The 27,168-nt window shown below is 43.2% G+C and overlaps 1 protein-coding gene across 2 annotated transcripts; it reads left to right on the top strand.

The window, feature by feature from the left end:
* The first annotated feature begins 1,970 nt into the window (after positions 1–1,970).
* Positions 1,971–27,168, top strand: ACE2 (angiotensin converting enzyme 2). 2 transcript variants are annotated; one of them, XM_058419336.1, is made up of 18 exons: positions 1,971–2,162; positions 5,163–5,321; positions 7,142–7,235; positions 7,840–7,983; positions 9,391–9,503; positions 10,026–10,134; positions 10,843–10,940; positions 12,423–12,592; positions 13,640–13,866; positions 14,673–14,817; positions 16,358–16,456; positions 17,098–17,220; positions 17,550–17,722; positions 18,609–18,667; positions 23,194–23,294; positions 24,240–24,356; positions 25,592–25,786; positions 26,457–27,168. In XM_058419336.1, the coding sequence occupies exons 1-18, from the start codon at positions 1,980–1,982 to the stop codon at positions 26,575–26,577; spliced, it is 2,430 nt and encodes an 809-aa protein (XP_058275319.1). In that variant the 5' UTR covers positions 1,971–1,979; the 3' UTR covers positions 26,578–27,168. The 2 variants fall into 2 exon arrangements, with proteins under 2 accessions (XP_058275319.1, XP_039911600.1); XM_040055666.2 differs by lacking the exons at positions 1,971–2,162; positions 5,163–5,321; positions 7,142–7,235; ... (2 more) ...; positions 10,026–10,134; positions 10,843–10,940 and adding an exon at positions 12,024–12,310.

Below are 27,168 nucleotides of genomic sequence, written 5' to 3'. Positions count from 1 at the left end.
AAGAAGAGATCAAGGTTATAATAGGCGTAATTCTCTGCTCAGACAACAGCTGAAACAACAGCACAAAAACCTTTCATCATTTCACCATGTGACAATCTCACTGGCAAATTGAGAAGCAATGAGCAAGACAAGAATCACAAAAGGCACATAATTACTTAGAAAACAGGCTTTGTGGTTCTCAGTCAAGAAGAGGGGTCATTTTAATACCTCTCCTGGGCTTTACTGTTTCCCATATCATCTGGATGTGGGAAGAGAATATCTATCTATTAACAGGTTTTTGGGCATTGCCAAGCACTGCCATGGGAGTCCTTCAAAGGATTACAAATTCCAAGCGGTCATAAAATTTTAAAAAATGTACTGAAATCAGTGCAATGCGCTTCAGCCCAGACAAATTTACAATGTAATAATTGGTGCCGCCCTAGAACCAGATGTACGGAGGCAAAAAAGGGAATGGCTGAGCAAGTAACACTACCAGAAAGGTCTCAACTGGAATATGAGTTGATGTTGGCTAATGTCGCCAGAAAGAAGGGGTGTGTCAGCGAGGCACTGCATGTAAAATGTTCCAGTGATTGGATTCCTGGTCACTGGTACAGTTTCAGTTGTTTGCAGATATGAACACCATCACTTTGGAAGCACAAAACATGGCAAGTCTGGATGGCACCAAGAAGAGCGACATGAAATTTAGGGAACGTGACCTCTGGGGAAAGGTTGAGTGAATGTTGCTAACTTTCACTCGAAAAAAATGATTGTTAAAGGACTGCACATGGATGAGAGTGATCACTCACCCCTGGTCCACGGCATGTGGGTACCACAAGATATTGAAGCCAGGTGTTTCCTCAAAGTGCCTGGTTTCTGGCTGTGCTTACCAGATGCCTGTTGCTGGTGGCCCTGCTGAGGCTGTGCTGGGTTCCCAAGGGCCCCTGAGGGCTGGACATCCTCTCCGGGGTTTGGCAGTGAAGGGGCTGATTCCTGCTGCCCCCATAGATGCAGACTCATGGTGGTATCAGAGAAACTCTGCTAGGAATGGGAAACCAACCCTGTGGATGTGGCTTCAGAGTTGCATCTCAAAACAAACCCCCACAAGACCCAAAACAAAACCAACCATGTGATCCTGAGCAGAAATAAGCTAATTTAAAAAATACTAAGGCATTGTCTGATCAATAACACTCAACCCAAGCTGCATTTCCAGAGCTAATTCATGCATTGATTTTCCCATTGATTTGCAGTAACTGCTGGGTTCCTCGCTAGATTAGCAAAGGTATTTAAATATTAAGATGGAGTCATTTTGAGTACTTAAATCCAGTTGATTTATAGTTCAGATTAGGTCTCTTCACAAGATGCTGTGATCCCGCAAAGTCTCTTGCTGCTTTTTGATGGCTCAGTGAACACATTTAAAATTCAGGTTTTATATACCCCGATTGCTTTGAAAAGGAGGTTTGTTCCCCAGATCACCTGGGCTTTGCAAAGCCTTTTAAAACATGGCCCTAAATACCCAACCAGGTACCCTATCTCAGACTAACTGGGTTTTTTTCCTGCCTGGGAGTTAAGGTTCTTGGCTTGATGTTTCAGTGAAGTTTCTAAATATTTTTACAGCTTATCACCAACCTGTTAAAGGATTGACAGATTCAGAGCTACCAGAGACACGGGTAGGCTATAGATAAAGTGACCAGCTGTATCATTGACAGCACATTTAGGAAACATTAACCAAAAGTAAAAGCCTTTTATAAGAAGGCCATAAAATGGCAGGAGTAATTATGTTTTTCCAAAGTTAATCATTGACTTTTGTTTATTTGGCTTTTTATAAAAAACTTTTTCCTTTCTCTCCTATAATGAATAAAACCTATAAAAGGTCCAGCAAATTGGATTCAGCCTTCTTCACAGGGGCCATGCTTGAAAGCTGATGAGGCAGAGGCCAACAGAAAAGCTGACCTGAGGGAACCTACTTTGTTGAGAGGGTCTCATCCATCCTGCACGGGAATATGTTGATCCACTTCTGGCTTCTCTGTGGCCTGAGCGCTGTTGTGACCCCTCAGGATGTCACACAACAAGCCCAAAAGTTTTTAGAAGAGTTTAACAGGAGGGCAGAAGATATCAGCTATGAGAACTCCATTGCCTCATGGAACTACAACACCAACATCACTGAGGAGAATGCCAATAAAATGGTAAGTGCTCCGTCCTGTGGGTTTTACTGTTCTCTTAGGAATCTTACACTTTCTGATTTGCTTTGGTTCCACCAAGCTTGGCTGAAATTGGAGTGTTACTTTCTCTGGTATCTGTGCTTCATTTTGGGGAGGGTAGAGGAGCTTGCTTTAATGTCGCAATGCTCATTGGATGTGCCTGGGCCCCTGCCAGCCTCTACAGCCTTGGGCTTGTACTGGACTACCTGCACTGCACAGGGGTGTCCAGCAACTGGACTGTCCCCAGCCATCACGTCAGGTCACTCCAGTGAGTGGAGGGAAAAGGCAAGGGAACACGGCATGTTCATCCTCAAAATCTCTGTTGGATGGAGAGAGGAGCTTTCTTCTGCTGAGTCCAACACCACCTGTGCCTCCAGGTGTAGTGTTTCCCTTTTCTCTTGGAGAGGGCATATCATGAGGGTGAAGATCCTCGCCAAGGGCCTGGGGTAGGTGCTGTCTGCAGTGCAAGGAAAAAGGATTTGAATCTTGCACCCACATGAGCTCAGGTCTCCCACTTTCCCTAAGACCGGACGAACACTGGGCTTTTTACTGACACAGGCCGTTGCTTTACTTCTCAGTGAGTATGCAAATATTTTCTGGATGCAGGCATTCTGTTAAATGTTTTCTGATGGATTTATATAGCAGCCCACACCAGTTACCCAGTGGTGGACCTTTCCCCCTGCCCCCATCACTCTTCTCATAGTCAGGGCAGTTGGTAGACTGCCTGGAGGTACTAGACCAGGAAAAATGAAGTGAGATCACGGACTAGCAAATGCCAGCAGTGGAGTTTCTATTACAGTGGTCTTGTGTGTTGGTTTGAAAGTCCATTTCTATCTGCAGAAAGGACCACAGCATTTTTATTTATGCTATCTTCCAACACAGTTCTTGCTTCTCAACCCCAGCCTCTTTCTGCCCCAGCACCGGGGGTCTCTAGGCAAGAACATGTCAAGAATAGGCAGCCATGGTCTGGCTGGTTACTGATATTGCCATGCCTCAGCTCAGTATCTTGTAAGCTCAAAGCCTTTCAAAATTAACAAAACAACCTTGAATTTTGCTTTGTTTTGAAGCAGCACCTTTTTTTAAAGTTAACTCAAGCCTGAGAGAAAACAATTCAGAGCATAAAAATGAAGTTGAATATCCTACATCTATGTTTGGCTAATGGGTGGTCTTTCACTTTGTGGTCATATAACTTAATTAAAAAATGTTTTCATTATCATATTTCTTAATTAAAGCAAGGAGACTGTTGCTGGAAGAAATCCTAATGACTAATCATTGTCAGTCTGGAATTTTTTCCTAGGCATCAGATACTTAAACTGTAATGTTTCCAAACACATAAAATGAAAGCCCTATATAGTATTTTCAGCATTAATGAGATGATAATAAAATACGTGAGGAGATACCAGCAATAAAAACCAATTAGTCTAGTGTTTAGAGAGAACTTTTTCTCTCTCTTGATCTCTTCAGCAGCGCTGGTAATAAACTCACTGATTCCCCTCCTTCTGTTCTGCTGGAGGAGAGTTAATGAATGCTGTCCCTTCTGGCTCCTTCACACCCATTTTCCTTGTAAATTGTGTCACAAACCCCACAACTATTCCTCTGATGAATCAACCAATTCCTCTGATTGTGGAAATACCAGACAGCAAGAGAACTGCTTTCCCCTGGCTTCTGGAGCCAATGAGCCCCTTCTTCTGCCCTGCCACTCCTGAGGCACCTCTCTGTTCCTGCTCAGGACAAGGAACTCGGGAACACATTGGCACAGCAATGCTCTTCCTCTGGGTGCTTTCAAGCTCTTGCCCGCTGAGCTCTGCAAGCTGCTGAGGAGTGTCAGGACTGTTTTCTCCCATGAAGGGGAGAGTTTGGAGAGCCTTCCAGTGATGGCTGCCCTCCTGCAGCTAGGATTGAAGAGAGGTGGAGACGGCATTTCCATGGGTAATCTGCCACCACCCCTCTCTGCTGGAGCCTGGAGCAGTGGGTGCTGTAGCCCTGTCACACATGGGGCTGAACAACTCAGGCACAGCCCTGCGAAAGTCTTGGTCTTACTGGTGTGTCTGCACAGGGGTGAAGGGCACCTGAAGGAGCTCTTCAGGCACAATATGACATTTGAGTTCCCTGATGCCTCAGCAGGCATGTTCCTGAGGGGAACACCACCTCAGATGGGTGTTGCAGGTGCCCTCTCCACAAGCTGGGAAGCTCTGGCATAAGCACAATTAAATAAACTGTCCCAAGGAGCCAGGTTAATTAGTGCTGTTCTTGTTGCCGTTTGGAATTGGTGCTGATGTGTTAGACTGTGTACAAACACATTAGAAAAAGGTGAATAAGACAGTCCCAACTCCAATCTGTGTTCCAATGCTGCTACTTTGTGCACTGAAATTTGAGAGTTTCACATACCATGGTCTGTAATTGCAGAAGTGTTAAAACCAGTCTCATGCAAAATGTTGAGATTTTGCACACTTGATTTGAGCACCAGTTTAGATCCTCCTTTGCCCAAATATAATCTTTTATTTGCCAGTATTTCAGAAGTAATATTTGCCTTAAAAACAGGCTCAGTATCACTGTCTTGGCTGCTGAGTGTTCCTGCTACTGCAGCAGAAATGGGGATTGACATCTGGGTCACAGATCTCTTTGTGCCCTGGCTTATTTCTTCACAGGTGGGTGAAGAAAAGCACTAAGGGAAGAAAATGTGATTTACAGCAGCAGGAGACACAGCAAAGTGATGCTGGATCAATTATATCAAGCAAGGTGTGAATAGACAGTCATGCTTTTGGCTGTTCCCAAAGAAAAAATGGTTATCTGGATGTGTGAATAAAACAGAATCAAAAGGCTCTCTAGCCATTTCACCGTGCGGTGCAAGTCCTCAGGCCGCAATCCATGGGTGTTCTTCACAAGTGAAGTTCTTCCTAGTAGTGATATTTTTGTTCACTGAGTGCATCAGGCCACTCCACTGCTTTGGAGGTGCTAATTCAGGGCTGTATGAACCCCTTGCAGAGCGAGGCGGGCGCCAAGTGGTCCGCGTTTTACGAGGAGGCCTCCAGGAATGCCAGCAGCTTCCCAGTAGACAGCATCACGGATGACCTCACCAAGCTCCAGATCCAGACTCTCCAGGAAAGAGGATCATCTGTGCTGTCACCAGAAAAATATACCAGAGTAAGCTGTTGAATGTAGTTCATCATTTTTTGGTGGGTGATGTCGCCAGCCTGCTGGTTTGGGGATGATGACGTGTATGGTATGGAAGTGTACCTGTCCTGGGGGCTCACAGCAATACAGGACTGTGGGGTAGTCTGGCCTAGGGAGCTGGTTGCCATTTCTGTCAGCAGTTTTGCCATGGAATAAATTTTAAACATGCCTCAGGAGCAGTCCTTTCACTCAGAGCTAGATTAACCATAAAACCAAGAAAGGACATGTAAAGTGCTTGGTGAAGTCCAGACCTAGGGCAATGAGCAGAAATATATGGGTAAAAGGCCATTCAGTGAGTCAAAAAGGTGGATATGGAGGAATTCTTTCTTCCTCTGAACATGATACATTATCACAATGTGATGAAGAAGGAATATTTCATTGTACTGTGCACCCTGGGATGCCTGAAAATGGGGAGGGTTCCACAGAAAGCTACTGAAGGCCAGCAAGATTTGACATTTGCACTGACAAGTTCACCTAAGAGGTGGCATATGGATAATGAAGTTTCACTATACATGGAATTGGAGTGAGCAGCTATGCATAATCAAAAGGAATTTATATCCAAACACTTGAGAGTTAAATTACTTTCCCTTTGCTGGAGATGAATTTGAAACAACATTGAGTCACGGGAACCAGGATTCTACAGTGCTAATTACAGAAGAATCCTGAGATTTTTCTTCTAAGGTCAGCAGTGCTAATCACCATTCAAGGGAAGCAGTGGATTGGCTGGATCTCTTGTCTGATCCAAATAAGGTGCATTTCTGAAAAACAGATTGTTTTGGTGGGAATGCTGACAGTTCATACAAGCATATATTTATTTTGGATCACGACAGGGCACCAATGGTAATGTTGTCTCTGTTGAGGAGGTATGTTCTTCAGTACCCTCCTTGTTTAGACACTCAGAATTTCCTGGATAATGGCCTTTGGGGTTGAAGTTGTTGATTCATATTTGAAAAGTGACTTTTTTATACAGTCTGATGAGGTTCCATAGGAATATCTAAGTATTCTTCACTGACACAAAAATGTGCTTGGGCACTGATTTATTTTAATGCTGACAGAGGTAAAGTTAGAGCTGCTCACTAACTACCCCTCCCACTGACAGCTCTTCAGAGTTCTGATTTAAAGCTCTAAGTGAGAAATTGCTAAAGGGAAAGCTAAACATAGTATATGTTTTCCTTGAGGCATGAAGATTGGAAAACATTAAGAAATATTTAAAACAAAGCTACACAGCAGAGGTTCTGAGATAGAGCTGAATGATTTCAGGTACATTTTGGCCCAAGACATGAACCACAGCTTCTCTGTGATGGAGTCCAAGCAGGTCCATGCAATTAGTGTGATGTGATGTTAACACCCACAGGCAACAGTCAGCCTGGCAATACCTGCCAAAGGGGCTCTTTTTGCTAGCACTCAAAGCCACAGCCTCCTGCAAGGCTTATGTGGATTCATGCTTGTGGAAGCACATTCATAAACTTCATTTTTATTATTGCTGCTGTGTATTGACAGCTCCCTCGTGACAATCAGTGCTCATTGAACCCAGAGCTCTGTCTGACTGGATATGAAGAACCTGTAGGTTATGTCATGTATTTGGGAGATTATCTGTCTTTTCCAGCTAGGTCTGCTTCAGTAATGCATTTAGGCAAGTTCTTTCATTGATCTCTCCTGAGCTCAAACATATGCTTTAATGTTAAGCTGGTGGGTAAAGTGTTGATTCTAGCTCTTAAGGAATTAGCATAATTGGCTGTTATTTTGCACAGGGTGGGTTTCTAACAGGTTATCTTGCATCTAACTTGCAGCTGGGCACTGTGCTAAATACAATGAGTACCATCTACAGCACTGGGACCGTCTGTAAAATCAACAATCCATCTGAGTGTTTGGTGCTGGAGCCAGGTATGACACCAACCACTGCCCCTACTGTGTTCTTCACCCTGAGGGTGCAGAGAGAGCCAAAGGGTGGCTCCTGACTGCAAAAGAACAGGCTGCAATTTCAGCAGATATTTCCTGCTATCTAGAGCTTAGTCATAATCTAATTGCACCTGGCAGTTCAGGGACCTCTGTTGGACCTTCAGCCCACGAGACATACTGTCTCCTCTTTGTAGGAAAAAAAGCTGGTGGAGGGCTGCTCAGCTTGTGTGGCAGCCTGCCTGTCACCTGGGGCTTTCCTGTATCACAGAAAATCTATTTTTTTATTCCCTGCCATCAGGGGTGGACTCAGTGTTGTGGTGAGGCCAGTCCTGAGAATTCTACCAACTTAAGGGAAGCGAATGTGGAGAGAGCATTTAAGAGACTCATGATGTGCTCCACGCTTCTTAAAGACAAGGGGAAAACCTTAAATTAGGAAAGGATGCAATGAAATAATGGCATCTTTCAGTACATAAAATACAAAGTGTTTTCTTCTCTGTTCATGAATTTCTTTCACTTTGGTTTGTATGCCTGCTGTGAAAGAAAAATTCTGCTTTTTCAAAGCCTAGTACCTACTTTTTTGTTCTGACAGGTCTGGATGCTATTATGGCTGACAGCACCGATTATGATGAGAGACTGTGGGCCTGGGAAGGCTGGAGAGCTGATGTTGGCAGAATGATGAGACCATTATATGAAGAGTATGTTGAACTTGAAAATGAGGTTGCAAGGCTTAATGGCAAGTCACTTTTTTTTTTTTCTTTTTTCTTTTCTTTTCTTTTCTTTTCTTTTCTTTTCTTTTCTTTTCTTTTCTTTTCTTTTCTTTTCTTTTCTTTTCTTTTCTTTTCTTTTCTTTTCTTTTCTTTTCTTTTTTTTTTTTTTTTTTTTTTTTTTCCTTCTGGCTTCCAGAAACTAGTGAACACACTTCAGTCTTACAGAATTTTCCTAAGACTTCAAAACACATACATAATTTGCACATAATCTGCTCTTGGTGTGCATGCTCTCAAAGTAAGAGGCAATGGACAAACTGCCATTGGCCAGTTCAGAGGTTTCTTCCCAGCCTGGAACAAGAGGCACCTTTTTGTTGGCACTTTTTCCAAAGGCCATAATGCATCAGTGCCCCTCATTACAAACCCAGAACTGCACCATTTGTGATTTATGGACAAGCACACTCCATTTAAACATCTTCTGAGCGTTGCTGAGTTTTGGTGACATCTCCTCTTTCCTATGGGCCTTGATGTTTTTGCAGCAGCCACAATTATTGGTACATTTATAAGCATTATTCCCTAGCTGGAATGATCAGATTTGGTAATTCAGCTGGGTGTTAAAAAAGGATTTTGTACTAAGGGAAGTGTGCTTCCAATCTGAGATCTCCACACGAATCATATGGAATTATCTTTCCAAGGAACAGTAGCAGCTGCCTTCCAATTTTCTTTTGGGGTTTTCTAAGGTAGCTTCTGAAGTAGCTACATCATCTGTCTCTTGGCCAGTTTGCTGCTTTCCCATCCTCCTTGTTTTGGAAAAACTGTCAAGCTGGAGCTGGATAAGCAAATATGGCCCAAATAGTAAAACAGGGAAAAAAGCCAAACATTAGGAGATGGTCATTCTGGCCTTCCTCCATACCCCTAAGGAAGAGACATCAGCTACTCCAGGCTCGGTGGAGATCAGTGGACTGGAAGACTTTGTGGAACTGGGAGCTGAATTTCACTTCTGGTGTCTGCATGTGTCCTGGTGGTTTAGTTTCTGGAAGAGGGGGCCTATATTGAATGTCCCTCAGTTTATATCTCCTGTGAGAACCCCTTTGCATCCAGCCTGAGCAGAGGCTGTTGTCCCTCAGAGCTGCAGGAGCTCCAGTCTGGATTCCTGATTTCCTTTGACCTCCATCTCCAGACAGTATGACCCTAACTAGCAGATAACCGTGACATCAATTTCTGAATTTCTTGGAAACCTCCCATACTTGCATGTTCATGAGACAGACCCTCAGGGAGGCTTTTTCCTCTCTACTAAACCCAAAATATCTTGCATTTTGCTGCTTTGCTCTGGGGGAAGGCTGCAGGTCTGCATGGGATTCGCAGGGAGCTGCACTTCTGCAGACCTAAGCAGTGCCACATGTGGTGTCCTCATGTGATGCATCCATGCTTTACAGGTTATTCTGACTACGGAGACTACTGGAGAGCAAATTATGAAGCAAAGTCTCCAGAAAATTACAAATACAGCCGTGATCAGCTGATCGAAGATGTGGAGAAGACATTTGAGCAGGTAGAGGCAGGAAAAGCCCTCACCTGCGTTGCAGGGTTGTGTTTTGAACTGGTGGTCTCACGTGCTGATATTTTGAATGAAAATGAAACCTGCTTTAAACTGATCTCAGTCTGCATGGGTTGAACAAAACAGAGGAGGAGACACACATGGCATTTCTACCTCTGTAGCCATTCAAGGACCAGCTTGGTCCCCAAAGGCTGGGAAAGTGGGAGCTCTGCAGGTCCAAGTCTCTCATCTGGGTAGGGTCCATGGGGTAGATGGCATCCTTGATACTCCAGCTCAAAAGTTAGCAACGCTCCCTCCCTCATACCTGAGCAGGACTTCTGTGGCTGGAATCCAGACTCAGTGCCCGAGCCCTGAGGCGGGAGGCAAAGCTCAGCTGCAGGCTTGAGGTGCAGTTGCCTGCCAGGAGCCTTTTTTTTCAGAGAGAGCTTCAAGGCTCACTGTTTAGGAGTAATGAGCAGAATAGAGCAAAGTGAAAAAAAAAATAAAAATTGTTTGCTTCTCCTCCTCTGCCTCCAGATAAAACCTCTGTACGAGCAGCTGCATGCCTACGTGAGACACAAGCTGGGGCAAGTGTACGGCCCCAAGCTCATCAGCTCCACAGGAAGCCTCCCTGCTCACTTGCTGGGTATGTCAACACATCCTTGTCGTGCAAGCCTGACTTTATACACAGGACAGTCACCTCCAGGGCACGTGGGTGGAGAGCAATCTGACTGTTTAACCAGGATATTACCAAAAAGGTTACAGATAAGAGAAAGGTAGAGGAGAAATGGATAAATTCCTAGCAGAGATGACACAAGTGCTTAGCAGCAGCGGCAGGAAGGGAAAGCATCCTTGCCAAACCTCACATAGCACAAACCTCTAGCACTTGGCTGGGACATTTCCCTCCCCTCTGCAGCACTTGTCTTCCTTAGAAATGAGAGTTTCAGAGAGACTTGTTTTTCCTTTCAAATTTTACCCTAAGATCCCACATTGACTTGGCTTTCAAATCATGCAGTATTAAGCTGCCGTAACTGTTGTGTACCTGAACATGACACAACAATCATGTGGACCAACAAAAAGGATGTTCAGTTTTTATACCCCTTTGAGAGTGCTATCAGCCCTGAACTATATCATCCAAGAACTGCTGATAATGGGTAATAAAAGGATCCTCGATCTGAGTTTGACCTATGCATGACTTTCCAGAGCTGCTCCCCTCCACATCTGGACCAGGCCTGGTTAGATGAATAGCAGTCCCTATTTTTGACACTGCATGATTTATAGACCTGTCTGGCACCTTTGAGCAATACATAATAAATAATTTAAAGTATTTCTTTGTTTCTCTCTTTTTATGAAGGTGATATGTGGGGTAGATTCTGGACAAATCTGTATGCCTTGACTGTTCCCTATCCAGCCAAACCAAACATTGATGTAACTTCTGCAATGGTTGAAAAGGTAAGACATGCCTTTATGCAGTATACATTATGTAACAAGTCTACATGGTATAAAAATTATGCACCACATATCAGCTGCTCTCTAAAAATCCATGGCTACCCTCAGGCAGACACACTCTCAACAAAGTGTTGCTCTTTGCATCCTTTTTTTGCTTTTCACCTTTAAGTGTTTATGTGTTTTTCACTGTACCTACCCCCCTTAGCTGTTCTGTTTTCCTCCACCCTCTTTGACCCCCTTAATCTTGTCCCCAAGTCTATTTTCCTCAGAGACACTTATCCATTAAGAGATATATTTTGTACTTATGAATATTTCAGGACTCCTGGAGTGGGCTGGTATCAAACATGACCTTTGCCATTCATCACCATAATCAAATAGTTTGTATATCACAGTTTGTTTTATTTTTGTCAGTCTTGTTTATTTGGATACAGCTAGAGAAACTGCAATGCTGCCTGTTATCTTTTGATAACTGCATAGCACCATAAGGTCTGTGTGAGCTCTGCAGAGCTAACAGCTGTGACAGCACCTTTACCAGACCAAGAACATGAGTGAAGATAATTCCCTGTTGTCTTCCCAAAGCCTTACTCCTTTTTAAAACTAAAGGGTGATAGATGGAATTTGGTTTCTGAAATGCAATTATTCGCCCAAAACCTACTCCTCTCATGCAGCACTCCATGAAAATGTTATGCTGCTAAGAGAAGGAATAATTGAATTTCCTTCATTAGCAGTTTTCACAAGTCTTCATTAATCTCACCTCTGTTTTACACTACTGACCCCCTTGTAGTCATAAGTTTGAGTCTGTTGAAGTACCACTGCAAGAAGGGAAGCATTATTTGCAGAGCCTTTGAGCAATGGGTGGGCTCATCCTTGTTGGTGGGTGTGCCCCATTTGGGATTTCCATCCAAATGAGCTGTTTGCCACCCAGGTCACTGTGAGAGCTCAGCCCAGTAAATGCAGAGCTCCTGCTGAGTAGAATTATAAAACTGCTGAATGGCTAAATTATCCTGAACATAACCATCAGTTTTAATCTGATAAGCAACTCCCATAGATACGTTTGGCAGGTTTTATGGTTCTGGCTGAAATCTCCCATGCTTATCTGCTGGGCATGGAGCTCGACTTCCTCAAGTGAGCTGTCCCCAAGCTGACTGAAGTGACTGAAGGGTTGGATTGCAGATACCAGGAATGCATTTTTTATCTTGCCTTATCTTTTATTGAGAGCTTCTCTGGTCTGGGTCAGGTGCTTTCTGCTGAACCTCTGAGTGCAGAAACCTATTTTTGTTTGCATGAAAAACAGCTAATTCCAGTTCCCAGAAGAATTCACAGAAGAGCCAAAGGCAGACACTACTGACTTACTTTCAATAGGCCAGGTGCAGGTGTGAAGTTCCTGGGAAATTAGATACAAAGTCAGCTGCCCTGCATTAAGCAGGGCATTGGGAACAGGCTGCATGCAGAAGCAGAGATTAATGGTGGCATTGTCTCTTTCAGAAATGGGATGCAATTAAAATATTCAAATCTGCTGAGGCCTTCTTTGCTTCCATTGGCCTTGATAACATGACTGATGGCTTCTGGGCAAACTCCATGCTCACAGAGCCGACTGACAACAGGAAGGTTGTCTGCCATCCCACAGCATGGGACATGGGGAAAAAGGACTACAGGTACTGAAATTGCTATGGCCGCTTTTTGTACCACCTCCTAGAACAAACGCGTTTTCACTAAAGGTGCACCATGCTGTCTTAAGTTATAATTTCTCCTTTTATTGTTTTTCTGGCTGAGAAGAAGGGGGAGGAGGAGAAGAGAGCAAGGATCCTGTGGGACTGCAAACCTTTTTGTGTAACTTTTCCTGTGAAGGTGTACTCAGATTTACTAGTAGATCTATTCAAGATCTACTCTCAAATTTTAGCTGAGAAGTGGCTAATATTTTTATGAATTAGAGAAATAATGACTATGTTCCAGGGCTTAAGGAATAAGCAGAAATGCAGGTGGATACCAGTGAGATTTGTGGACAGCTGCACATTTTGCAGCAATGGCAGCGGGACCCTGGGTGGCAAAGGGAAAATCTCCTGAGAGTTCACTGTATATCTTTAGCAGAGTTGTCCAGTTTCATGAAAATCCATCAGTCTTTTCCGTATTTGGGAAAGGAGTGGGACAGCAAATTCCCACACAATGAATACTTCTCACAGAAATTCTGATCCCTCCTGCAGTCCCACAGTTACCCAGGGAAAGCAGCTGGTGCACAGCAGAGCCTTAGTGAAACACATCAGTGTCCCACCTCAGCAGTCTGGGGAAGGTGAAAGGAAACCTTTATTTGGAAGACATTGTTTTAGTAAGTAGTACCTACACAAGGATGTAGTAGCAGGAGTCATTATCTTAGTAAGGTTGGTGGTGGTTACTCACTCCCACACATACAGTGAGTTTATTGCCAGGTTTTAGGGAACAGCTGTTCTCACAAAACAGCAGATTTCTCTTACTCCCTGGACAATTTCAAGGTGGCTGAAGGTGTTTTGCTGAGTTCCCCGTGAAGTCTTGCTGTAGCAGGAGGATCTGCGCTGCGTACCAGGGGATGTAGCTGCCCAGGTTTTGCAAGGGGCGAGAGGAATTTGCAAGTTCTGGCGTGGCTTTGCCCCATGGCTGTAGGCTGCAAAAGGCGGCCTTTCTCTGGGCCACTCTCTCTCTAACCACAGACACTTTATTCTGGTGTGTAGGATCAAGATGTGCACCAAAGTGACCATGGATGACTTCCTGACTGCACACCACGAGATGGGCCACATTGAGTATGACATGGCATACGCAGAGCAGCCCTACCTGCTGAGGAGCGGTGCCAATGAGGGCTTCCACGAAGCTGTAGGCGAAATTATGTCACTTTCTGCAGCCACTCCTCAGCACCTGAAATCGCTTGATCTCCTAGAGCCAATGTTCCAAGATGATGAAGGTAAAAAAAATGCAAAAATATTATGTACTTACGTGGAAGCACTTGCTGGCCTTATTTTGTAGCAGAAGATTGTGCCTGCAAACTCAGCAAGCAACTGACAGGCTTCTGAAAATCTTACTCCTCTAATTTACCAGAAATACTATCTTTTCCCCAAATCACATTGTGAAGCAAGGATCACTGCCTTACAATGCTGTTACATAATTTAAAAAGTAATAGCTATCATTTCACTATCTTCGGTACTGAACAACTCATCCTTAAATCTTCATAGTTCATTTAGATGTCTCCAATTTCCAGATAGTTTTCAATCTCTGTTGCATGAATCCATACATATCTCTATCAAGACATGTATTTCAAATGAAACTGAAACCTTGAGATTTACATCTCCCACTTAAGTGAATATTGAGTGACAACATTGAGAGGCCCTCTTTATAATGCAGTCATCTGGCTTCTGAGTACTGCCTTAGGTGGATGAAGATGCACATTTTATAACATTTTGGGATGTCTTCAGCTCAAAATTCTTCAGAGACTGGAAAGGTTCTCAGTGATGGGTAACTAAATGTAAATGTCAAAGGACTAGGTTATTCAAGAGTTTGGGGGAAAGAAAGAGAGACAATACAGTGTGCAATTCCTAAATGATCTTATCTCATGTTTTTTTCAGTAGTATTCTTCCTTCCACTTTTTTTTTTTAGTGAAAATCTGTAATTCAAACAAGATGTAAGCATTAGCTGTAAAGGGAAGCAAATTTAGCCATCTAATCAGATACTAATTGCTACCATAACCATTACCTTAACTGCTTCTCTCTTCAGAAACTGAAATCAACTTTCTGCTCAAACAAGCACTAACGATTGTTGGAACAATGCCTTTTACTTACATGCTGGAGAAGTGGAGGTGGATGGTGTTTAGGGGTGAGATTACAAAGCAGGAATGGACCAAGCGGTGGTGGGAGATGAAGTAAGTTTGAGAAACAAAGAGGATTCTTTTAATATGAACCTGCAAACTCAACATACTGAGGTGTTTGTGCCCCCACAGGGCAGCATCTGTGTCTCTGGGTGTTACTGTAAATACCAGTAGGGTGACAGATAGAAATACCCAGTTGTGGTACAGACAATGTCTCATAAGCCATGTATCCCCATGTGTACAGCCCCTGGCAGTTTACCCTGCCTTTCAAAAGACTTTCTCCCTGTTTCTAATGTCACCTTCCTGATAAAGACAGCCCATGGCCTTTGCATGGCCTGTTCCAGTTCAACATTGCTGTTCCCTCTGACACATTCCCCAAGACATCTCCGCAGCTGAAGTACAGCCCTTCTCTAAGTGTCATTGGTCACGTGCTCTGCTTTGCTCCCCACATCCTTAAGGACAAGTGGAAAGTGAAGATCATTGTCCTTGCCAGCCAGAGAAGCATGCAGATCTCAATCCATCAAGTTTCTAGCACACTTCTCTGCTTTGTGTTTCCTCCCCACCATATAGTGCTTTTGGAGGCAAATTGTCTGAAAGATTTCAGAATGCATCTTTCCTTTCTTGTGTACTGAGATACCACCTTTCTCAGTAGGGAAAATACAGTTCCCTATGCAAGTAACAGCCAGAGGTGTTTTTTTCAGATTATGCCCATCAATCAGTCTATTTTCAGCACCTTGGAGCACAAGATTAAAAATAAGTATGATTCAGACTGGAGTTTGTAATTTCCCAGGTTGGTTTTAATGTAAGGGCAGAAAAATGCAGAGAAACCAAACAAGCCCCACACTGAAAAGGGAGCCTCTAACACGAACAGTAAGTTTCCATCAGCAAACAGAATCGATAATAAAACCTGATATATGCAAGCCTCCTGACCCGCTGTAAAAATCAATCAGCTTCAATGTATTCAAAAGTGGCAGAGATGTCAGAGAAATAGAGAATGATGAATTGTTCAGGGAAGCTTATCACATCTGTTGCGGTGGCACTGCAAAGCTCTCTGCTTGAAATACAGGTTTATGAAAAGTATTTCCATGGAAGCTTATTACATTTTCAGAACTCAAGGCATGGGTTTGTTTCTGTAGTACATCTCAAGAAACACAGTCTCAGGAGAGGAAAATAAAAAGAAAACTCATCTGCAGCCCAGTAGCACAGGAGGCCCTCCACCCTTTGAGTTGCCTGGTGTCTGCATGCCCTTGCCTGGAATGAAATGCAGGTCTCTAAACTTGGGATGGCCCAGGGCGTGAGATGGTTGAGTGAAGCTCATGTCTTGCAGATTATTTCGTACCACTAAATTGCTCCCTGCACACCCTGCTATCATACAAATCCCTTCCTTGCACTAAGAGTCTCCAAACAGCTTCCCCTCTGTGTTCTCCAGCTGTGGAGCAGAACCCACTTGAGGTTCCTGGGAGCTGCATGGAACACTTCTGCTTGCAAGTGAGAGCTGTCCACATGTATCACACAAAAAAGAAGAAAAGCTGAGTTAGATTACCTTTGCCTATTGTCTATAAACAGAAACCCTGTGTTTTTCCTTCATCTCCAGGAGAGCCATAGTTGGTGTTGTGGAACCAGTCCCTCATGATGAGACCTACTGTGACCCTGCTGCGCTGTTTCATGTGGCCAATGATTACTCCTTTATAAGGTAGTGCAGTGTTCAATTCATGACTTAAGTTTTGGCTACAGATCAAGCCCCATCTATCTAAAACCTCTGCTGGAGAGTCTCAGGACCCAATCTCATTTTGTTTAAAGCCCAGACCAAAGGTTGTGGATTTCAATGAGAGTGTTTCTCTGCACATCAAGGGTTGTTCCATAATAATCTCTGAGCAGTGAGGAGGCTGCTGACCTTCTCGCTGAGCAGAAAAGTTTCATGCTGCCATCAAACCAGCAGGAGCACTTCTGTATGAGGTGTTTGCCTCCTGGGGAATCACTGAGCCCCATGTCGCTTGGGCCAAGAACATGCACCCCTGGATGTCCACTGCATCCCAGCCAACTCATGGTAGAGGGCTCAGAGCAGAGAGCTTGACCTTAGAAACTTTACTCTCTCCTGATTTATGTGGCAACAAACAGATTTGGGGCTCTTCTAGTTCGTTGGATCTTGGCATTTTGCTAAATTTGAGTTAGCTTCGCCTATAAAAATCAGCTGGCCTCCCTCCCTGCAATGCAGTCTCCCAAGCAGGAGTGACAGCTGATGCAGCAGAGCTTGCCGAAGGCCAAAGGCTTGCAGGTTTCCTTGACAGACAGTTCATAAAACCTGTGTCTCCCTTTTCCTTGCCCTTCCTTCAGGTATTACACCCGCACCATCTATCAGTTCCAGTTTCAGGAGGCACTTTGCAAGGCAGCTAACCATACTGGCCCTCTTCACAAATGTGACATTACCAACTCCACTGCCGCTGGGCAGAAACTCAGGTAACAAAGCAAATTTCTCACGTGTATATATCAGAGTATAACAAAGCTTCTGGAGTAAATGAGGTTGCATCAAAAATAAACCTAGCTTGTAAATTTAGCCTATAACTGCTCAATTCATTTTGACAAGCTGGCTAAATTTATGTACTCTAAGGTTATAAACATCAAAGGTTTAATTACTTGCTTGTGGGAATAAAATATTTTATTAATAGAAATAATAGGAGAAAGGAGTGAATTCAGAAGCAAAGAACACTTTTATACTGATCACAGAGTGTTTTTCTTGTCTAGATGAAACATAGCAATAACATACTACTTTCGTTCCACATATACAGAAAATTGCTGGCATTAGGGAGATCCAAGCCCTGGACTCAAGCACTGGAAAGTGTAACAGGAGAAAAATACATGAATGCAAATCCCTTGCTCCACTACTTTGAACCTCTATATGAGTGGTTGAAAAAAAACAATTCTGGCAGATACATTGGCTGGAAAACAGACTGGGCTCCATGTACGTATGGCTTGTGGGTGATTTGAGGACACTAGTGATTCTTCACAACCCTTGGTTAGCAAAGTCGCTCTCTTGTAGGCTATTCTCCCTAGAAAAGCAGGGTTATGGGAAATAAACACTGAGCTGAAAGTTTTACTCACAGGAAAACAGACTGGCTTCCTCCTGGCCAGAGCTGGAGAAGTCAGCACAAGTTTGTCAGAGACCAAGTTCTCAGAGATTGAGGTATCTTTTTTTTTTATATATATAATGGCAGCACGCAGAGTGTGGAATGGCTCTAGGAAGAAAGAAAGATTCAGAAGCTTGGTCTTGTGTGGCACTTTCCTGAGAGCAGTGTGCCTGTATTGCAGAGCTGGGAGCTACTGGTCCTGGGAGCCAGGTGTAGGGGCAAACCAGTACAAAAACATTACTGCTATGCTTTCTGCTGACATGTGTTAGTCAAAGAGGGCAGCTCAAGGGGAGGAAAGGAGGAGATTGTGGAAAAATGCATTTTTCAGCTTATTGTGGCACTGAGTGATGAACCAGCCAGGTTACATTTGTGTAATCACTGCCAGTACTGGAGATCACCAAAACTCTTACAGCCCTGTGCCAGTCTCTGATAGCGGGATTCACCTAACCAGGCACCAGCATCTGCATCTAAACTGCTCATTCCCAGTGGTGGGAGAGAGGAATTTTCCTTCTGTCTGCTACATAACCAGACTTGGGAACTGACAGCTCAGATGAGCGTGTTTGCAATAGAGGTGACTGAAGGGAAACAAATTCAGTTCCACCAAGGTCTCCAAGGGGAGCAAGGGAACCTGTAAGGAAACTTTAGCCATCTCAGCATTTCCCAGGAGCAGAATTTTTGTTGCTGCAGCTCTAACATGGACCTTGTTTCTTTTAAAACCAGATTCTAGCGATGCCATCAAAGTGCGCATCAGCCTGAAGTCAGCTCTGGGGGACCAGGCGGTGAGTATTTTTGTCCTGTGGCACCCTTCTTATTGCTTGGGCAACAGGGGGGTTGTGATAATGGCTCAGAAAAGGAGTCTGATGGTTGATCTTTGTGTCTGAAGGGTGGCATCAGCTCAGGTGAAGGGCTGTCACATACAGTTGTCACATTAAGATGCCTTGTCTGAGTTTGTGGTCAAGGCTCCCTCTAGAATTAGTGGAATGACTTCTCCAGGGAGCGAGCCCACCCACTTTAGGAAAGGCATCTCGGCTAGATGAGTTATTCTGTAGAGATACCAATCATGATTTTTCACCTCCTAAAGACCAGGCCTAGAGGGCTAACATGGAGGAACCTGTGTACATGAAAATGGCTGTATTTTCCCCAGATTTGCTGATGTGTCCACTTTAATCTTCTACCTGGTTTCTTCTAATTGCCATTATCATGGCAATAACTAATACCTAAATAACTAAAACTTCACAAGTTTTTAGAGCAGCTTCACATTTAAAAGCAGGCTGGTGGCTCCGACTCTCTGTCCTTAAATGCTCTTGATTTCAAACTAAAACACATCTGTTAGCATTTCTCTGTAGATTTTTGTTCGGCTGTTTATGATAATATTTCCAGGCCCTGATACATTCAGCTGCCTCCCTGCCCTCCAACCCTGATGCAGAGACAGTTTGTTATTGAGATTGTGGGGGACAGTGCAGCGCAGCTGCTCCTGTTTCAGATGAGGAGAAGGGCTTTCATTCCCAAGAGCTTGTCTGCTTTCCCCAATTATACCAGCTGGTCCAATAAAATGTATTACAGCAATGAAAAAAAATCTCATCAAAGCCAAAGATGGATTTTACGATTTTAAACAGAGTATTGGTTTAGCCCATCTGCTTAACCCAGGCTGAAAATTCTCTTCTTATTCTAATTCTTCCTCTTTATGCTAATCTCATGGAGGTACTGTAGAAGGTTTAAGTGCAGACACTTCATTCCTGTTAATAGCCATTTTCACCTTGCAGGACATTAGTAATTTGCCAAGAATGAGTATGTCATCAGGCAGGTCATTTAGGAGCCTATTGCACTAGCAAGGACACAAACCATGGGCTCATTTTTCATGTGAATTGATGCTCTTGCTTCAATCACTCTCACATGCAAGCCCCACTGGAGTTTTATTGCTTCCTAGACTGCCTAGTCGAGTTAGATACAATTCAAAACTGATATCAACAGCATAAAAAGGTTCCATATTACAACACATTTATTAGTCATTATGGTTAATGTTTAGCTTAATATCGTTTTTATGCCTGCCTTTAGCCATCGTAGTCTTTTGTTGTGCAATTGAGCAGCTGTAAAACAATCTCGTACAGATTACTTAATTTGAATTATTTCATGGACAGTAGGTTCTGAAGAGCAAGCCATACCTTTTCCTCTCAAAACCAGTTCCCATCACAAACTTGCAAGAAACCTTCTCTATTCAGTTGCTTTCTGCCTCCCCACAAAGTTCCCTTTTGCTGAGCCCCCAGGGACGTGGCTGAATGCTGGTATGGCAGCAGCAGGCGATGCTACGTGCATGACCTGGCATAGAGAAAAGGCAGGGGGAATCTCGGGCAGGAATCTCAGCCCAGCTACACAGAGCAATGTGTTTTGGGTGCTTTGCACAGCTCACAGTGCACAGAAGATGCAATAGTTTGTTTAAGGTGTACTTTGAGTTGCTTTGCACTGACCTAACAGCACAAAGCACTCTGAGTATGCCAGCAAGCAGTTTTGTACTTGTACTCGTTAGCTCTGGAGAGAGCAGGCAGGGAAAGATTGCTGCTCTTGGGCTCAGGTACAGCTGTGCTGGGGGCACAGCGCAGCTGCAGCTCCCACGGGCCCTGACTCAGCCCTGGCTCTTACTGGCAGGGACGTTTTCGACAGCCCCAGGTTCCGGCAAATTAAGCATCCAGACTCCGGGATGGGCTCCACGCCAGCTGTACCAGAGCGTGCACTGCCGCAATTACCCTGCTAATTGTTTTTAGGCTGATGAGATTAGAGCTGCAGCCGCAGCATCCCTGGATCACCAGTGCAGCTGATGAGGCTGACGCATCCCCAGCTTTGCTTCAGCTGGGGCTTTATGAAAGGGCCTGCACAAGGGAAAGTGTTACAAGATCCCCTCTGAATCTCTTGAGGTCTGCCATACTTAAAATAAAGAGGAGTGTCAGCCCTTGACTGCCACTTGAAAACCAGAACCCTCTCCAAACATTAATTCAAAATTCTCTACCAGGTCAATGTCGTATGTGTGATCACATTGTAAAGGGTTGTCACGCAAGACAGTGTTAGGGAATGGAGAGCTGTCAGCCTGCAGGCATTTAAAATACATGCAGCCTGCTTGTATTTTACAAGGAAAAATCCCTTTTGAATCAGAGGCCACACTTACACTGTCCTTCTAATCACATATGGGGTCTTGGAGTGAACACACTGTAACAGAGCAGAGGTGCTTGGCACAGTTCATTTCTCTCTGAAAGCAAAGCAGCTTCTGTAATGCACAGTGCACGGTGGGTGCCTGAGATGCCTGGAGAAGCCGTGTGAGTCGTCACGACTCAAAGATCAGAAGCCAGCCAGGTACTTTCCATCCACACAGCCAGTAATAGTATTTATAAAGGCAGCTGAGAGGCACAGTGGCAATTAAAATACATTAGACTGAAAAAGACAAAATATAAGCTAGAGAAATGAATCAGTTATTAAAAAGTCAACATGCCAAGTACAGAAAACATCAAGAGAGGAATCAAGCTCAATTAGATCCTGGTAATAATAATAATAATAATAAAGCACTGCAAGCCTGATGATGTTGAGCATAAATAGAAAATTGAGAAGCCTCAACAATAGCCTCTTTGCTGTGATAGTGAACAGTGCCAGCTGCCGGAGGCAGCAGCAGTAACATGATGAGGTGCTTTCAGTGCAGGCCTGTGCAAACGAGAAAGTTGGGGGCATTTGCCTCACAAAGGGGGTTCAGCCTTTCCTGGTGAGAACAGCCAAGCCTGGCACAGCCCCTGCCCTCCAAATGCCCTGGAGACTGCTCTGATTGCCGTGGCTTTGGGTACCTGCACCTTTCCCAAGACCTGGTTCTGAATGGACTGACAGCAATGGGTTCTTTCTGCCCTTTCCTCCCCTTCAGTAATAGAATCAGGACTCTTTAGGTTGTGAGGGACCTTTAAAGATCAGCTAGCCCAAGCCTGCTGCAATGAGCAGGGACATCTTCATGTAGAGCAAGTTACTGTAAGCCTCACCAGCTTGACCTTGAATGTTTCCAGAAACTGGATATCCACCACCTCTCTGGACAACCTGTTTCAATGCCTCACCACCTTCACATTCCTTCACATAGAATTTCCTCCTAGTAACTAATCTAAATCAACTCTCTTTTGGTCTAAAGCCATTACTCCTTGTTCTGTTGCAACAGACCCAGCTAAACAGTTTATCCCTGTCTATCCCTGTCTGTTCCTGTCTATCCCTGTCTTCCTCATAGATATTTATACATACCTCTAATTTTACATCAGTGTCAAGAGGTGGACACATTTGAAGAATGTAGCTGGGTTTTATAAAGCCTGTTACAGCAGAGCTGCCTTCTACCACACCTTCCTGAATAATGTTCAAGAAAATCAGGAGCTGACTTTCTATCATTGACAGCGTTTATAGGCCTTCCTGCCCAGGTATCATAACCACAATCAAATCTGTGCCTGAGGGGAATAAAAAGATATTGCCACAGAGTTCAGTTGGGAATTTTCCCTTCATGCACACACGTTATTTCACAACAGAGCAGGCTGCTTTATCACCTCCTGTGGTGGTTTTTGCCCCCTGTACAGCTCTTGGTTCCTGCCCCAGAGAAGCTGTTTCAGTCTTCCACTGTGAATAACTTTGGACTTACAAGGCAGGCCAGGAGAAGCCTGCACACAGGCAATACTTTTTTTTATATCACCTATCTGCTCTCCAGGGAAAAAAAAAAAAAAAACAAAAACAAAACAACCAAGTATGTGCTTGCTGCAGAAGTACTGATGCAAAGAGTTTTTTACCAAAACAGACCCCAAACAAAAATCCGATCTCATCAAGCAAATAAATTAGCCACCTTCACACAACAACTCTACCACAAAGGTTTTCCTCCTTAATAGAACAGGTCTGCAAATTAAATTATGTGATTAAAACAAGATCTAAATCATGACATCTTTTAATTTCAAAGAAAATCCACAGTATTTAGTAGGGATAGCCTTGCTGATGCCTTTTCTCCCTGTAAGGCAGGGAGGTGTGCTGGAACTGCAGCATCTCCAGCAGTCCTATATAAAGGTGCTAGAGATTGCAGAGGGACAGCCTGATGTCTGGCAGCAGGGATGCCTCCTTGGTTATTCTCCTGCACAGTGTCCAGATTAACAGATCTAAAGGGTTTGGGTTGGTTTCTGATGTGCTATCATGGCACAAATAAATAATGCTGAATTGGATGCCCAGCATTACAGTTGCTATTTCTCTTTAGAAAGATTTCTTATTGTGTCTGATTTCTTGCCATCTCTGAGGAATTTCTCTTGTGCTGTTTCTGCAGTATGCATGGGATGAAAGCGAGCTCTTCTTGTTCAAGTCATCTGTGGCCTATGCCATGAGAAAATACTTCGCAAAGAAAAAGAAACAGGATGTTGACTTCCAGTGAGTGGCTTGCTTAGTTGTGCCAGCTGTGCCTGCATTGCTTCTGCATGGCTAATGGCATGAACTGGTGGGTTTAGTTGTGCCTTCAGTCAAATGTAAGGTGACAGAAACATCAGCTGTTTGTAAAAGGCAAGATGCCAGCTTGCTTATGTGGTATCTTTCCGCTCAAGAGCCTCAAGTTTAGGAATAACGTGCTAAAGTTAGGTAAGAAACTTTGTCTCCTGCAGCTTATCAGTCATAGAGATGAACTTGGCAATTTCTGCCCAACACTTATGTAGGCATATCAGGGAAGGTACACTGATTAGAAATAAACATTTCTAGCAGTGTATGTGTATCATACTTGAATATCCAAGAGGTTTGGGGCCAAGGAGAGATAAACATGTTGACTATAAAGCACTGGAATTTGGTACAGACTTACTAATCCTATCTAAGTTCAGTTACAAGCTGAAAATCTTTCACCTGAAAGTGATTTTGGTAAGAAAAACAATGCTTTTGATTAAGTATCTTCAATAATGTTTAGACAAGCTATTAGATATTACTTTATAGAATCAGTCATGTAATATCTAGAATCTACTCTAGAAAATTAAGGAAGAAAGCTATTTTTTTTTTTTTCCACTTTGTACTTCATACATCACCTCACTCATGAGACCAACCCCAAACACTTTCTGTTCTGCAAGTGATTATGTGCCGTGGAAAATTACACCCAGTCTTGTCTTAGGCATGAGGGAGACTCTCTCCAGCTCAAGTTACAAATTAGCACATAGGAAAAGGAATTCTGGCAGGAAAATTGATTTCACTTCCCAGCTGATTTCACTAGAAATCATTTCCCCAGTGTAAACTAAACCCCTGGCAATGCCAATCAAACACAACTGTTCACTTGCCCGAATTTAGAGCTAATGTCATCTCAGTAATGAAAATAACCTTTTTCTTCTGTTTCTCCTTCAGAATTACAGACATTCATGTTGGAGAACAGACACAAAGGATCTCCTTTTACATTACTGTCAGCATGCCAGGTAATATCAGTGATGTTGTGCCCAAAGCTGACGTGGAAGAAGCCATCAGGTGAGATTTTGCTCTCTGGGGAAAAAAGAAAAAAACAACCAACCGACCAACCAGATGGAAGGTTGGAAAGGAAAGCAGTGCCTAAGTCAGCTGAGGCAGAAGCAATGACAAGAAAGAAAATTCTGCAGTTAAAAGGGGAATAGTGGGATGAGAGATACTAGGATGAAAACTATTATGACAAAAAGAAAACAGTCCATCTATCAGATGGTATCTTGGACAACAGCCAAAGTAAAATGGTTCAAGGGTCTTGTAAAATTGCCAAAACACATCTCATTGCGTCATACCTTGCCAGCAGATGCAATTGCTCAAACTTTAACAGGAACTATTTTATATCCTGAAACACAGAACACAGTAATGATGTATGCACACATGTTCTTCCTCTCATTTTTGAAAAGTCAGTGCAAGATATATTGTTAACAAGGACTCCAGAATAATGGTGTACTAGAAAGACAGCCAGATGTATTTGATTATATAGAAGAGGTCAGAGCAGGAGCTAGTTCCACTTACAGGTCAATGAACAGCTCTTTTATAGCACAATGTGACACCACTGTAAGTCATTGCTATAAAAATGATAAGTAAAACTGCAACTCTGCAGAAGATCATGGGTAATGTGCAGCGGGAAATGAAGAGGGCACAAATCTAAAAGCAGCATCCACATGAGATAGGGTTGAAGAAGTAGTGATATAAATTGGTGAACTAAGGGAGAAGAATATGGCTGTGAAAGTCACTCCTGAGTTAGCACTCGATAGCATATGTGGAAGTGTAAGGAAAAACAAGTCACAGATCATACACCAGGGGAGGGGTTTTCAGGGCAGTGAGAAACACCCTAATCAAAATTGTATAAGATTGTAGCAGGGAAACAGGTAAAATGTCAAAGCTGTGGGTTTATCTGGCATAACTAAGAATCTTTTCAATAGACAAGAAATGGTAAAGAGAATGAAGGTCAAAATGCAAAGAGAAGAGATCAGAAGGTTCATTTGATAAATGTTAAGATTGAGTTTAAGAGTCCATGCAGTGTCTGAACATGTCAGTTAAGCTGCAATGGGTTAAGGGTTTAAGTTCCTGTGGTTGTCACTCACATACCAGAAGGAATATGGGTTTAGGAGTCCCTCCTCTGCAGCCTTTTCAGCAGTTCAGGGGAAGCTTGGCATGCTGGAGATTTGTAGAACAACTGAAAACTGTTCCTTTCCTTCCAATAAATGTGTGAAACTCTTTGAATTTGCATTTGATGGCAGGATGTCTCGAGGACGAATCAATGAGGCTTTCCGACTGGATGATAATACCCTGGAGTTTGTGGGAATACTTCCAACCCTGGCTGCACCTTATGAACCACCAGTAACCATCTGGTTAATTGTATTTGGGGTGGTCATTAGTCTGACTGTTGTTGGAGTTATTGCCTTGATCGTCACTGGGCTAAGAGATCGCAAAAAGTGAGTAATGTTTTTTGATACTATGATCATGACTACTGGAAGATGTCCCAATGATCCAATCATCAGGATTTTTACAAATTAGGCTTTAGTTTACCTGAAGTTAAGGAATGAAAGCCTGTTATCCCTTTCCCATCAACAGTGATAGCTAAAGGTTTATCCCTCTGCTTCTCAGTATATGACAGCTTTGACAGCTTAATGCAATTTCTCCATCACCATCAGTTTAAACAACACTTTGGCCACAGGGAGCTGCAGGGTGGCCAGGCTTCTGCCAACCCTGCTGCAAGGAGGAGGGGATGTCCTGCTGGGAAGAAGGTGTTGTTGGTGCCTTCTCCAACAACAGAGTTGCTCACATTCATCAGCACCTGCAGTTTTCTGTAATCTGATTGTAGGCTGTACAGTAATGACATTTTCCTTAACTATTACTGTATTAACAAGTGTAGCTTTGTTGGTTTTCTCTGTCCCTCCACTAAGAGGGTTTCTAAGAACACAGCAGATTTGCTACAGTTCTTCTTAAACCTAACTCGATTTCTTTTATATAAATATTTCCAGTTAAACGCAGTATTATTTACAGTCAGGGTTTCTGGGGATCCACAAGGACTTGAACAGAACAGGGACCTTCTAATATAAATATTATAATATTCTTCTAATATAAAATTAATATTTGTTACAGGAGAGCAAGAGAAAGCAGAGGTGAAGCAGGATCAAATCATGGAGAGGTGAACCCTTATGGTGAAGAGGGAAGAAGCAACCTGGGCTTTGAGCCAGCTGAAGAGACACAAACATCCTTTTAAAAGGTGTGGACACACTAAGGGCTTGGTTTTTTCATTCCACTTTTAACAACAGTGCCTAGCAAAGGAGCAAAACACTATGGATGTCATCAAACAATGTCTTCTGGTTGACCATTAATCTACTGGTTCATGGCCAAAGCAACTAAATCTGCTGTCTGTGTGGTAACTAGAAAACATGCATGGCTTTTCTATGAGTTATGTGCATAACGTTACACACCATTTGTGCTGCTTTTCGTGTGTGTGGTGCATCCAGCTTCAGTTTCCTGTGTAATGAGATACAAAAGCTTGGAAGTATACAGATGTATACAGACCAGGACACACATAAAAATAACTCATATACTCCTGAAGAACATCTTGATCTTTCCAGATGGAGACCTCAAAAGTGTTTCTAAAGGCATTGATGAAAAAACCCCTTGATTAAGAGAAGAACCTCAGTGATAAAGAACTCAATTTGATATAACTGCAATTTTTGCACCTTCAAGAAATCTGTATCAGTGTAAAATGGATACTGGATGAAGACTAACAAGCACTGGAAGTTTATTAGAAAATTATAACATAAGTTATTTTTCTAACTGTTTGCTTGATAAGTATTGT

The sequence above is a fragment of the Hirundo rustica genome, chromosome 2 (genome assembly GCF_015227805.2).
Source record: "Hirundo rustica isolate bHirRus1 chromosome 2, bHirRus1.pri.v3, whole genome shotgun sequence".
Lineage (NCBI taxonomy): Eukaryota > Metazoa > Chordata > Aves > Passeriformes > Hirundinidae > Hirundo > Hirundo rustica.
The sequence above is the reverse complement of the archived record's forward strand: the minus strand, read 5'-3'. Positions and strand labels throughout refer to the sequence as shown.

Excerpts from the sequence above, each read along its gene's own strand:
- ACE2 (XM_058419336.1), top strand. The coding sequence starts at position 1,980 with ATGTTGATCCACTTCTGGCTTCTCTGTGGCCTGAGCGCTGTTGTGACC. Across the intron at positions 9,504-10,025 it reads TGGAGAAGACATTTGAGCAG|ATAAAACCTCTGTACGAGCA; the intron begins GTAGAGGCAGGA and ends CTCTGCCTCCAG. Across the intron at positions 16,457-17,097 it reads AATGATTACTCCTTTATAAG|GTATTACACCCGCACCATCT; the intron begins GTAGTGCAGTGT and ends CCCTTCCTTCAG.